The sequence below is a fragment of the Myotis lucifugus genome, unplaced genomic scaffold (assembly GCF_000147115.1).
Source record: "Myotis lucifugus unplaced genomic scaffold, Myoluc2.0 scaffold_30, whole genome shotgun sequence".
NCBI lineage: Eukaryota > Metazoa > Chordata > Mammalia > Chiroptera > Vespertilionidae > Myotis > Myotis lucifugus.
In genome coordinates, this window is record NW_005871078.1 from 4,848,118 (window position 1) to 4,862,572 (window position 14,455).

Genomic DNA, 14,455 nt, shown 5'->3' on the forward strand with positions numbered 1-14,455 from the left:
ATAGACCACGTTGTTATGCTCATTTTACGTAAGAATTAGACATTTTAATTTTCTACCAATAAAGCCTTGTTATATATAAATATAGAAGAAAAGGATACTTGAGCTAGGTCCCTGTTTAAATTATTTTAATCATATAGACATACCTATAAAATGTGTGATCTTGGTATATTTTTGAAAATGGTTGGAATAAGAGTTAACTATTGTACCTATTTTTTTTAAAAGTTGTAGCTGAATCAATGTGCGTTTGTTTTTAGGTTATTGTTCCTTCTTCCCATAATAAACTGTTTTCGTATATACCATCTGATATTGCTATTTAATTATTTCTGTGAGTTTGTCTTCCTAGTAAAATCTATGCTTCTTGAAATAAGGGACCTTGTCTTTAATATTAATGGTGTCTTCGGAAGTGCTCAGTTAGATCTTAGGCCTAGACTATTTGCTTGAAAATCACTTGCAAAATTGCACTGAAGTTTAAAGAGAACGGCTAGCTTCCAGGTGAGGAAGACAACCTGAGATATCATTTCAAGAGCTAATTGGCTGCTCAGTGTGGGTCTTGGAATGCCAATTGAGAATAAAAATAGAATTGTCAAGACAACTATAATATTCATTGTTGGCCACTTAGCACAGCTCTGTGCTAATAACTGTATGAGAGACTATTTTAAAATTGAGAGGTGATTTGAGCATAAAACCAGAGCAGGAAGGGTTATTGGATGCGCTAGCTGACTGTTGTACTCAGGGAGGATGCCTGGTGCATTGGTCTCTGTCATAAGGGACTAATACCTGTGAGCATTGATAGGAAAGGTGGGAACTCGGGGAAGCCTTTCTATTGGATGGTCCTAGAGAGATGTTACTAAATTCTTGCTTCTCTACTCCTATTCCAGGCTTCATACAAAACGCGCCGTGTCCATTAACTGCGTATTTCTTCATGCAGGTTAGAGTTGAATTGATGGAGCCTTAGCTAGTTCAGTTGAACTTGTTTAAGTCCATAGTCCAGGCATTTTAATTGGCATTTGAGGGTAAGTGGTTACTAGAACAACCCAGGCAATTCACAGATCATAGTTTTCCCACTCATACACTGTAAATTTCTTCAGGTGAATTTTCTAACTTATACGCTGTATTTTTTTCATAATTTCTTCTTTGTTTGGGCTGTATTTAGATTTACAGCCTAGAAAGACACAGTCAGGATTTTTCACCTAGTGAAGTTTGACATGTTATAAAATTATAGGCATAAAGCTATAGGCATCCTAGCTCAAGCAGATGACACCCCACTGGAGGGAAGGAGTAGTCTCCCTATATAAAAGCTGATAGGGAGTGTGTGTGTGTGTGTGTGTGTGTGTGTGTGTGTATGTGCACTGCTATTTTTTTAAAGTGCCTCAAATGGAAAACAACAATATTTTTCTATTGAAAACAGTTATGTTTGGCCACCCTAGTTCTTTCTCTTCATTCTGTAGGCAGCCTCTCTCTTCAGATCAGTCCATGAACTAGAATGTATTTTATTTTACACTCTAGTAGCTCATATTTTTGAGGCCTGCTGCATGTCTAACATTCACAGGAAAAGTAAGTTGTTTCTTCTGGACGTCTCCAGACTGTGTGGAATTTTGTAAAGAACAGGGCAATCAGATTCAGAAGGAGCTGGCTGCAGTGGATTATCCCGTCTGGGGCTGTGTGCTCTTATTCATTTACTCAGTGTCTCTGAGCCTCAGCATACTTTGTTTTCTGATGAAACGGCCTTTGCAACAATACCTATCTCATTTTACTTAGTGTGAGTGTGCTTTGTTGCTAATAGAATTTGGGAAGGTAAAAATCTTGTATTTCTTTTATAAATCCAACCTGGATTACATATTTTGACAATCACTGGCATTTTGCAGTAAATATATATTATTTAAGAATACTTGCCTTTCCCAAACTTTTCAAATTGTATATGTTTGGGTAAATAGTCTTTGGAAATGAAATATAGTCAGAGATCCTATTACATTCATATGACTAAAGAATAGATCAAATTTATCATAAGACAGCAATGGGATATTTAAATTGTACATTTCAGGGACTACGTGATGAAGAGTTTTATTTCTCTTCATATAAAAGATCTAAGATTTTTTGTTTCTTTGTTTTTGACTTTACCATTATGTTTTATGGATCTTAATGACTGGAAGAAACAACATGACCAGTAAAGCCTCTGATTAAGACTATTTATCTTTTTGTTGCTAGAAACCCATTATTTTGCATTTGTGGTTAAAATCAAATTATTTTCTTTTAAATAAGTGTATAAGATGGTTTTTGAGTACCAACCACTCTGCAATGTTTTCCTCTGTCATTGCTCCTTGATATTTATGAACTATGAGAGAAAGTTGAATTACATTTTCTTAGGACACTTAATTAGCAAAAACTGGAAACACAGGAAGGGCTGGAGAATTTCTCCATAAGTGGAGAACTGCTTTTTGTAAATATATCACAGTAATTTCTCAAATGGAAATGTTTTAATTTACTATTTACCAACTATTTCTGAGTCATGGTGTCTGCTTTTAGGGGACAGAAATATTACTTTTAATTTGATTTCTGACTAGTGATTTTTGAATCTGATTTAATTCCAAATATAGATATGGCAGATATTTTCTCTTCTTTCTAGGAATAGAAACAACTAAAAGGATATCAGATTGATATGAAAACAGGAGGCCTTTCAAATACCAAGGGCAGACAGATAAATGCACACAAGTAATAGTCCTTGTGGAGGAATAAGACAGCTTAAACATGGGATTCTTATAAGTATTAAGTATAGAAATATACTTTATGAATTATAAATTATTACTAATTAATGAAGGATGAGTATGGAGTACAAATTTAACTTCTGGAGCCTTCAAGTCATCATTTTGGACAGCCAAGTTTTTTAGACAAGGTTATAGCTTCAAATGATGACTTTTTAGAAAAAAATAGTTTTAGATATTTTTTTCTAATAATTATCTGCCTTACTAATCAGAGCATAGTGAACTTAACTGTTTTATATTCCTCAGCGTTATTATGAGCATAAAGGGCTGCATCACTACTCATTGAATTTAAGAGGATATTCCAATACCAGAGAAATCCAGATAGCGACATTTTCTGAATACCCATTTTTCTTGTAGAGGTGGAAATATCTGTAAAAAAAGAATAAGTAGGTTCTAGTAATGGCCTTGCCTACCTTTTTAACCTTTACTGGGAAGAATCTTCAAGCAAGATCTGTGCGTACCCATCTTAAATTTCCAAACCATAATAGCGACATAAGCTCATCAGGCTTGGTGTCACGCACGGCAGTAGATGGTGCTTCACTGTTGCCTTCTAATGGCAGGGACTAATGTGATCACATGCTCTGAATCCCAAACACTTCTGCATTAGTAACAACTCACGGTTCAATTCAGGAAACATTTTTGAGTATCTATGTACTCATTAATGAAGGACTAAAAGGAAACCTAAAAGTTAATTCTCTCAAAGGATTTTAATCTTAGACTGTGGCAAGTCTTGTTATCAGCTAACTGCAGTGCAAGGCTGAACAAATAAACCCCCCTGGCTTCCCAAACTCCAGTGATGTCTTTTGAATAAATACAGGCAGGTCTGTGGCGAGTTTTTATTTGGTTGTGTGTGTGTACTATATATACATATGCAATACATTACATGCAATATATATATATATATATATATATATATATATATGCATTAGATGTATATGTATATATTTATATAAATATTTTGGCCTTATATTCATCTAACATTTTCTGTTTTATTCAACAGAAATCTTCTTGACAGAGACACATTTTCTAAATCTGATCCAAGTAAGTATCTGTTTACTTGCTTTTGATATTCTATTTATTTTACTTTCTGATTTTGCAACAATTGTATGGAACTCATAATTTTTGTTTAAATATTTGTTTTAAAGCCTGGAAAGAAAGAAGGGGAATGGACTCAAGCCCTGTGTGCTCATCTCCTTGGGCAGTACTCTACCTAAAGAGGGAGTTGCTCAGCTTTTTGAGAGTAGGATGGAAGTGCAGATGACTCCAATGCAGGACAGTTCTCCTTTGAATTACAATCTCATGCTATGGCCATGTGGCAGAAATCATATTTGAAAAACAATCATATGTGTTTAAGTGTTTTAATCACAGAGTAATACTCTTCCTTTTTTTTTTTTGTAATTGAAAGCAGTGTATGAGGCATATATAACTACATGAAATATATAACATCTTGTATGAGCTGAATTTTTTGATTCCTAAATGGAGATTTTGAAAATCAGAGATAATTTGTAAAATAAAAAAGATAATTTGAATTAGAAAACAGCCAAATTAATGTATAAAATCGGTTAGTACAAATTGTGTACTATTTAGAAGTTGATATCTAACTGCTCTCCATCTCCACAAATGAATGAAAAAATGTGGGTTAATTATAGGGGAAAGGTTTTGTCAGATGTTAAAATTCTTGAGGTATTCGTTGGGAAATGGTATTATAATTTGTGGGTATTAAGTTTTCTATAGCTCATTTGATAAGTAAGTGGGACTTTTTTGTAATTCCATAATCTTTACCCCAAACCCTTAATCTCCCGTTTGCATCTTCTCTTTATGGTTGACAGGATTTCCTACCTGTTTACAAATGTGGTATACCTTGGAGATACACCTTGGAGGGTTCAGTTTCAGACCACCACAATAAAACGAGTATCTCTATAAAGAGTCACACAGATTTTTTTGTATCCCATTGCATATAAAAAGTTATGTTAACAGAATAATGTAGTCTGTTAAGTGTGCAATAGCATTATGTCTAAAAATATACACACCTTAACTAAAAAATAATATACTAACAAATGCTAGCCATTATTTGAGCTTTCAGTGAGTAGTAAATTTTTGGTTGGTGGAGGTCTTGCCTTAAAGTTGATGGCTGCTGACTGATTGGAGTGGTGGTTGCAAAAGGTTGGGATGGCTGTGGTGATTTCTTAAAATAAGACAACAAAGAAGTCTGGTGCATTAGTTGACTCTTCATGAACAATTTCTCTGTAGCATGCAGTACTATTTGATAGCATTTACCCATACTAGAACTTCTTTAAAAATTGAAGTCAATCCTTTCAAGCCCTGATGCTGCTTTATCAATAAGTTTATGTAATATTCTAAATCCTGTGTTGCCATTTCACCAGACTTCACTGTATCTTAAGTAGGGGTAGATTCCATCTCAAGAAACCACTTTCTTTGCTCATCCATGAGAAGCAACTCCTCATCTGTTAAAGTTTTATGATACGATCACAGCAATTCAGTCACATCTTCAGACCCTACTTCTAATGCTAGCCCTCTGGCTGTTTCCACCTCATCTGCAGTTACTTCCCCCACTGAAGTCACGCTCCTCAGCGTCATCCGTGAGGATTGGAGTCAACTTCTTCCAAACTCCTGTTAATGTTGATATTTTGCCCTTGCCCCATGAATCAAAGAAGTTCTTAATGGCATCTGGACGGTGAATCCTTTTCTGGAGGTTTTCCATTTGTTTCACCTAGATACAACAGAGGAATCGCTCTCTATGGCAGCTATAGCCTTATGAACGATATTTCTTAAATAATAAGACCTGAAAGTTGAAATTACCCCTTGATGCGTGGGCTGAAGAATGGCTGTTGTGTGAGCAGGCATGAAAACAACCACCACCTCATCGTCTATCTCCAGCAGAGCTCGTGGATGACCACGTGTAGTGTGGATGAGCAGTAATATTTTGAAAGGAATCTTTTCTTGTCTGAGCAGTAGGTCTCAACAGTGGGCCTAAAATATTCAGTAAATCATGTTGTAACCAGATGTGCTGTCATCTAGGTTTTGTTGTAGACTTAGCATAATTCCTAAGGGCCCTAGGATTTTCCGAATGGTAAATGAGCATTGGCTTGAACTTTAAATCACCCGCTGCTTTAGCCCCTAACAAGAGAATTAGCCTGTCTTTTGAAGCCTTATAGCCAGGCGTTCATTTTCTTTCCTGAAACCTCATGAATCAAGCTCTGTTAGCTTCAGACTTTTCTTCTGCAGCTTCCTCACCTCCCTCAGCCTTCAGAGAACTGAAGTGAGTTAGGGCCTTGCTCTGGATTAGGTTTGGCTTAAGGGAATGCTGTGGTTGAATTGATCTGTCCAGACCACTAGAACTTTCTCCATGTCAGCAATAAGGCTGTTTTGCTTTCTTATCACTTGTGTGTTCACTGGAATAGCACTTTTAATTTCCTTCAATAACTTTTCCTTTTGCATTTACAACTTGGCTAACTGGCAGAAGAGGCTTAGGGCCTGTCTTGGCTTTTGATAGACCTTCCTCACTCAGCTTTATCATTTTTAGCTTTTGATTAAAGTGAGAGTCGTACAACTCTTTCTTTCACTTGAATATTTAGGGGCCATTGTATGGTTATCAATTGGCCTAACTTCACTCTGGTTGTGTCTCAGGGAAGAGAGAGGCCCAAGGAGAGGAAGAAAGGCCTGGGAACGACTGGTCAGCGGAACAGTCAGAACACACACACATTTATCAACTAAGTTTGCCATCTTATATTGGCACCCCAAAGCAATTATAATAGCATCATCCAAGATCACTGATCACAGATCACCAAAATCAAAATAACAATAATGAAAATATTTGCAGTATTGAGAGAATTACCTAAATGTGACACAGAGGCACGAAGTGAGCAAATGCTGTTGGAGAAAGGGTACCGATTGTCTTGATTAACACAGGGTTGTCACAAACCTTTTATTGTAAAAAAAAATGCAATATCTACAAAGTACAATAAAATGAGGTATGACTCTATTGAGGATGGCAGTTAATTTGTTCTAGGTTGTTCTTCCGGTGATGGCTTTGAGTACAGTAGGTATTTAGGAAAAACTTCTGACTTATGTCTAGTAGCATACTGAAATGTCTTAAACCATCGTTTTAAAAGTTATCTACATCTGTAGCATAATGTAGAGACATTATTAAATTATCATTATATTTTTATGTGCCAGGCTCTCTATCTAATTAAGTTTTAAAGATCTGATATAGTTTGTTCTTTGTTTCTTTACACAAAAAATTCAGCCATTTAATGATTTACTAGCAATTTTCTGGCAAGAGGAGGGCCGGGAATTAGGAATTAATTTTGGTGTCGTTTTCGAACAGTAGAAAAATAAATGATGCATTCATATCTGATTTTTATAAATGACATATATATGTTTTTCATCTTTTGTAGTTTGTGTCTTATATATACAAGGAGTTGGAAATAAAGAATGGAGAGAGGTAAGAATTAAAATTTTTTAAAAATCACTGTGCTGGAAGGCAGGGTATAAGTTACAATTTGAGGATGGTACTTTCCTGGTTTTAGTTATTTTAAGTCTTTTAAAATCCAAAATGAATTTCTGCTTCATTTTGTGAAAGTAACCGTTGTGTTTTATTTTTAATAATCCTGAATATTTGGCTCATTTATGACTTTCCTGTGGAATATTCTAGTCTTGAAACTTGTATTTTCCTCAGTCAAAAGTAAATTTAATGTGTTTCAGTTCTTATGTAACTGAAGTCTTACTTTTGCAGGTCAACTGCTGATTTCCTAAAATACCATTTTAAAGGGGGTGGGGGTTAAGTGTGCTGCGTGATATCAACTATCCCCTGCTTATTGCCAACTTATTATTTGAAAATAAAGTAGAAACTTAGTTTCCTAATACAAATATACTTTGTTTAGTAAAGCAAAAGCAATGAGGCAGAATTTCTATTTTAGTCCATTTACTTTCTAATGCATGTCTAGGTTCCAATGCAAACATGGATGCTGGAGGGGAGGGGAGCATATTCAAATAAAAGGCCTTTCCATCTGCTTGTAGCTGCTGGTTACCCCAGGAATTTAGTGCATTGTTTTAATGAGGTTACAGTTTCTGGTGAGATTTCCCTGGTGAGATCCGTGCTCTTTGTCGCCACAGATTGCTTTGCAGCCATTTTACCCATGTGTCTCAGTCGTGAGAGAGAGGGCAAGAGCAGATCATTATAATTTATCCTCGAAACTGAGAGAGCAAACCAATTCAAAAAGTGTCTCTACTGACAATGGGTAGGTGGGATACTGAGCACCAGTTTCTCTTACCTAATTGCTTCCGGTGATTCGATATTTATGTCAAACTCTGCATATACAAGTGTCAGCTCACCAGGCTTGCTTCTTCTTCGCTCCAAATGTAGCTGATGACATCACCAGCCAAAATACCCAACTGCAGTTTCGGCAGCCATCCTTGACTTTCTTCCTACACCTCCTTCATTTAATCGGTTATTGAGTGTTATGAATTCTTTTTCATAAAAAATATCTCAGATAAGCCGTCTCCTTTATTCAGACCCATGTTATCTTTTGTTTTCTTATGAGTCTCTGTCCCTCTCTCTTGTTCCTCTAGTTATTCCTTTGATTATTTTCCTGAGGGATATGCTTTTCTTTTGTTATTTGCTCTACAGTTCATTTTTTCAAAGGCCTGGGACAATGCGGTGGAACTGCTGACTGACCATAGGTCAGGAGTGTTTAGAAAATAGCATTACTTGAGAGGCCAATAAAGAACTGAGAGAAGATCCATAGGTACAGGAATAGGCATCTGGACCAAAGCAAATGCCTAACGATGAGGCTTTCCTGATGCTTAAGCAATGAGATACAGATTTCTTACTTAATTTACAAGGTCTTTTGTGATAATAATGACTAATGTTGTAAGCCCTTTAGATATATTGACTAATTTAATTTGCACAACAGCCGTAAGGGGTAGATATTATTTTCATCCTTATTTTACCCCCGAGGAAACGGAAGCGCAGGAAGCTTAGGTGATTTGACAAGAATTACCCAGTGGTAAAACACAGAGTAGAGATTGCAACCCAGGCCTTCTGGCGTCAGAGCCTCTGCTCTTAGACCACCTTGCTTTCCAGAACCCTTTTCTAATCCCAACCTTTATGTTTTGGTTTTATTAATGGAAGGGCATTCTATAAATTGACCTTTGGAGCTTTATACTTACTCTTTAAGGTTTGACTCTGAAGGAAAGACAATAGGAGAGGGAGGCCTACTATTTAAGGGAAAATTGTGTAATTACAAACAACAGTGTGGTGACTGGTGTGAGGGGAGGTGGGTGGAGGTGGCAGAGAGTCTATGGGGGATACATGGTGATGGGATAAAATAAATCAATAAAAATAAAAACAGGAAACGATATTTTACCTGTTTAGTTTTTCTCTTTGAAGGAATAGAAAGTACTAGTAAGAGGCAATAACACTCAAATGGGGTTATACAAACAAAGTAGAAAGTGACAAGAAGTAGGAGGCAGAATCATATAGAGTGAGTGGAAGGCAGGTGGACAATATGGGGAAATGCCAGTTAAGAGGCAATTTCAATAGAATTGCAAAAGAATTAAAAGTGTTGAGAACTAGAGAATGATCTGCAAGAATAGAAAGGAAATGCCAGATGCAAGAGACAAGCATTTTGTAGCTAAAATCTCTTGCGTTTAGCAGCTAATTGATCATGCTGGATAAAGGAAAGAGATGGAAAAATGAAATACACTATGTTATTCAATTATCCCAAACCACTTGAGAAAGACAGTTTCCTTATTTTGAGCGCCGGTGTAATAGAGCGATTAAGGGAGTGCACCTGTCCTCTCAGTGTTTCTGTTTCCCGCTCTGTAACGTGGGGAATGAGATAATGATTCTAGCTCATGTGGTTGCTCTGAGGAGGAAATGTGAACCACCCGTAATGGCTACGTGTCTGGCCTATAGTCAGCACTGTATGATTTCGGATACATTGGAACTCTAAGAGATCAAAAAAATTTCATAAGCATAATAAAACTAGTAAGTGGCAGGAAAGTAAATTCCTGCATTATATATTCCGTAAAATTCATTGCAGAAGTTGATGGGAAAATGACCTAAGGGATTTACTTGGCCTCAAACCTAATATAAAGCTGTGATGTTATACAGCTGCTAAAAAGCTAATGCAATCTGAGGATTCATTGATGGATGTGCAGTGCTTACATCAAGGAAGATAATGCTGTTAATGTCGAGCTATATGAAATTGTCATTTTTGTAGGTCAAAAATGGTTGTATTGGCAATTTCATGTCATTGAATCAAACACTATTGTATTTTGCTTTGGCGGGAGCAAACCTAGAATGTTATTTTTCAACCATTCAAATGCCAAGTGTGTATTTAAGGAGGGCTACCATCTTGAAGAAAGGTATGGAAATTATGCCATATCAATGAATGAATGTGTAACCTGAAAAATACAAAGATTCTGAATAGAATAGTCATAATTATTATCTTCAAATTCTTATTTTCATTTAGAAATGGGGCTATACTTAACTTGACATTCAAACAGACAAACAAAAAGGGAAACAAAAAATTTGTCCCAAAGAATGGAAGGACAAAGAGGCTTTATATAGTCCACTGTGAAGAAGACATTGGTAACATTTATTTTTTTATCTTTTTAAAAATATATTTCTTTATTGATTTCAGAGAGGAAGGGAGAAGAGGAGAGAGAGAAACATCAATGATGAGAGAGAATCATTGATCGGCTGCCTCCTGCACGCCCCCCACTGGGGATCGAGCCCACAACCAAGGCATGTGCCCTTGGCCGGAATCGAACCTGGGACCCTTCAGTCCGCAGGCCAACGCTCTATTCACTGAGCCAAGCCGGCTAGGGCAACATTGGTAACATTTAGAGTATCCCACAGTAGGACAGGTTTTTAGAACTGTACCCTGGACTCTAGTGGTTGTCCTGCATTCAAACAGGTGTTAGACTGATTCACCAGGTAAGAAGTTGCACTTGATCGGCTCTAATTTCCTCCCAAGTCTATGATTTTATGGTGGGTACTCATCAGTTCACCCAAGTATCTTCTAAGTATTGTACATTTTTAAAAAATATAATAGCAAAAATCAGTATAATAAAGTGTGTGTGTGAGGGGGGGGGCGGGGGGAGGAGGGGCAGAGAGCTTTCCTCCACCCTTCTAGCTTCTTCTGGTTGGTCTAATAATAAAATAGACAAGAGGCAAATTAACAAAAGAAAATGTCCAAATTTAATTACAAATGTGCATATGGGAGCCCCACATGCATGAGAGAGTTACAGACCCCACATACCCAAGGGGTTCAGCTACACAAAGGTAAAATGAGGCATATATGGCATTCTGAGCTAAGGATGAGGTGAGGCACCTGGTGCTTCCGAGGTGAGGAAGGTCATTGCAGGATGATAAGAAGCACACCTGGTCAATAATTAAAAGTTTGCCCTGTCCAGTAGACATGTCATAAAAAGTTATTTCTGGTGATAATTCTTTTTATGGGCTGGGGCCATTATTTAAATTCTTTAAAGGAGAGGGAAAAGGTTCTCTTGAGCCCTCAGGGTCTCGATTGCTTTCAGCTTAAAAAAACTCATATGCCTAAGTGCCTCACCTTAAGGAGGACTGGTTTGAACAGCCTTGATAATTATTCTCAGGATATTTGGAATCAGACAAGTAAAAGGATATTATAGATGCTTGATTAATAATTTTAAATATATCCATCCATTTATCAATTTAACCTATATTTACTGGGTGGCTCTCAGCTGTAGTGATGTGTAAAAATGTAAATTAGACAATATTTCTACCTCAAGGAGCATGCAATATCGTTGGAGAATTTTATCAGGAACGTCAGTATGTTTATGCAATCAAGTTACTGAGTTAGGTGTCAGCACTGTATCAATAATATAGTGGTTGTGTTTGTGTTTGAATTTAGATGTATTCTTGAAAAATATGTAGTAACTAGCCACATGATTTTATGTTCTGAGATGAATTACTTTTAGATATTAAAAAGGAATAAAAAAAATAAAAAGGGGCCTAACATGTTGAAACAAATGCTCCGAATAAAGTGATAGAAAAATTATTTTAAGTTATTCTATAGCTGAAATCTGCAATTTTAAAATTATGTCTGACACTATTAGAATTACATGAATATCAGTAAATTCTATTTAATGATTGTGAATTACCAAAAGCTCTCAAAGTAATGGATCTTTTAAAACAAAAATTATATTTTAGTGCATAATAATTTTGGAGCTAGAAATGATACTTAAGTGCCATGAATTACGAAAATATGAAAACCTCTTAGTGGCAAGTGGGACTAGCAAAGGAACATCCCTAAGGATGCACACTTGACTTGAAAGCTTCTGAAAATGTTGCAATGAACTCCTTTGCGTTAAATTTTAGTTATCCATTAGTAATCTGTTTTGTGAATTACCTTTAAACATGTAAAATTATAGAGTTGGTTCCAGATTTCCTAAGTTAGTATGCGATGAAAGAAAGCAGGCTGAAGTTGTTTGTAACCCACAGTGATTGTCGTTTGGAGGCAAATCTACTGCCACGTGCTGATTGTAATAGTTAGGCACTGTCTCTGCTTCATTCCATTGCCATTGAGCTGTTTTCACATTTACTCATCTCCATACTGAATAATATCTGTCCGATATATAAGCACGCATCTTCCGAAAGGATGAGAAAATTCTTCATAGCCCAGTTTACATGTTACTTTACCTATTGGTCTTTCCTGATCTTCACAACTAGAATTTTCTCCTTGCACCTTTGAAATGCCATAACTCCCGTATCTTTCTTCAGGTCCTTGTCACCTTCTACTTTATATCATTCAACAAACAATATTTTCTTCTATATTTTATCTTCACTTTTTAACTCAGTGTTCCTGAAAGGTCAAGCTCCTGTGCTACCGCTTTTGGGATGGGGCTTTAATCTGAGAAGGTGCTCAGTTAATATTTGTTGAGAGGATACATTTGAGGATGGGCTCAAACATGGGCACACACTGCTCCTGGTTTCAGGATTTATGAGTTGGAAGAATCCCTTCAGAATCATTTTGGTACAAAGGTCACAGTTTTCATGTGGGGACATTTATGTGGGATGCTAATTACTTCTGAGAACCAAATGCTTATTGTACTGCTTTTTATCTTTTTTTAAAAAATATATATATTTTTTTTTCAGAGAGGGAGGGAGAGGGAGAGATAGAAACATCGATGATGAGAGAGTATCATTGATCGGCTGCCTCCTGTACACCCCCTACTGGGGATCGAGCCCTCACCCAGGCATGTGCCCTGACCAGGAATTGAACCGTGATCTACTGGTTCATAGGTCGATGCTCAACCACTGAGCTGTGCCAGCTGGGCTGGGCTGCTTTTTATCTTAACGTTAAAGCGTATTTTAAAATTTGGATGATAGCATCTGTTGAAAACATTCTGTTTACCTCTTAGAGCTGAGGGGGTATTCATTTTCTCCATTTTGTTCTGTAGAAATATTGTAGTGAAACATCTCAAGTTATTGATGTAGGAGAGAGGAAGCTCCCACGGTCTTTGGGCAACACTGTTGCTAAAGCACTGAGGGTCCTGTTGCAGGACAAGGAAATATTTTTGCTTGGTTAGATTTTCTTTTCCCTTTTTTAAAACAACATTTAAACGACACTATACTGCTGAGCATGTATTTGCTCCGCATGGATCATATTACTTTAGACATTTGAAGAGTTCTCACTGTAGGTATCATGACTTCTCCACTGTGACTGATCGAGGGGATTGTAGCAGAAGACATTTGGTGTTCTCTTGCAAGCACAGTTGTGCAGCATGTGGTTGAAAAAACTTTGTAAAACCAATATATCCTATGGCGTGCAGAGTCAGTCTTAAGGCATTGCTGTTTTAGCAGAAATACATTGTGTGTCCCTAAGGAAAATACTATGTACATGCATTTGGATTTCCATGTCAGCCATACTAGTCTTGGAAAGAGTGCTGTAGATTTGTCTTGAATTTTTTTTTTTTATATTTTGCCCAATTTTCTTAAGGTATAATTGACAAATTTGTAATAATCACTGAATATTGAATAGGACAAATTAGAGATAACTTGAGGCTTTGTAGTTTTATATTTTATATTTTTCCAGAGTGGGTTTACTTTTGCTTCTGTGGGGATAGCTAAGCTAGGAAAAGTTATAGGAATGATTAATTTGGAAGATTTCTGAGAAATTTATTAGATGTTAATTTTGAGTATTTTAAATACATGATTGCCTACATTTTAATGACTATCAGTCAACAACCTTTATTGTGTATGTGTGAAGAACTGCTTTTAAATATTCAAAAATAACAGGGTTGGTGTGACATTTTTAAAGTTTATTTTCAGTTGAATTTAGATAACCATCTAAATAAAATAACCTAATTTAAAATAATTGGGCAATCTAATTTAATTTAAAATAATTAAAATAATAATCTGCCCAATTTATTTAAAAATATTTTGAATCACATAAATGATAAGCTAACAGGTCTGTGATAAAATTAACCCATAATCACCAGTAAGAACCTCATGGATAAATTGATTCCATTTTTTTCCTCCTTTTTCTGATGTTAAAACATGTCACTAATCATAGAATTAACAGCAAGCAATGACATGGAAAAACAGTTCCTTAATATATTTTAAAGGTATAATTTAATGTTAAAATGTTTAAATAAGGTTTAACATTAAATCATCTAATTTAAAA

At 36.1% G+C, this 14,455-nt stretch overlaps 1 protein-coding gene across 7 annotated transcripts in view; it reads left to right on the forward strand.

Annotated features, from left to right (window-relative positions):
• Window positions 1-14,455, forward strand: part of CPNE8 (copine 8) — a 184,125-nt gene that overhangs the window by 24,161 nt on the left and 145,509 nt on the right. For 4 of the 7 annotated variants that reach the window (XR_002828720.1, XM_023752294.1, XM_023752291.1 and 1 more), the window contains exons 2-3: window positions 3,760-3,800; window positions 7,178-7,224. Coding sequence is in view for 4 of the 7 variants with exons in the window: in XM_023752294.1 (XP_023608062.1) it covers window positions 3,760-3,800; window positions 7,178-7,224 (88 nt within the window). In the remaining 3 variants the exon portion in view is untranslated. Of the gene's footprint in view, window positions 1-3,759; window positions 3,801-5,320; window positions 5,732-7,177; window positions 7,225-14,455 lie in introns of those variants that run through there. The other 3 variants (XM_023752290.1, XM_023752292.1, XM_023752293.1) reach the window with 3 other exon arrangements.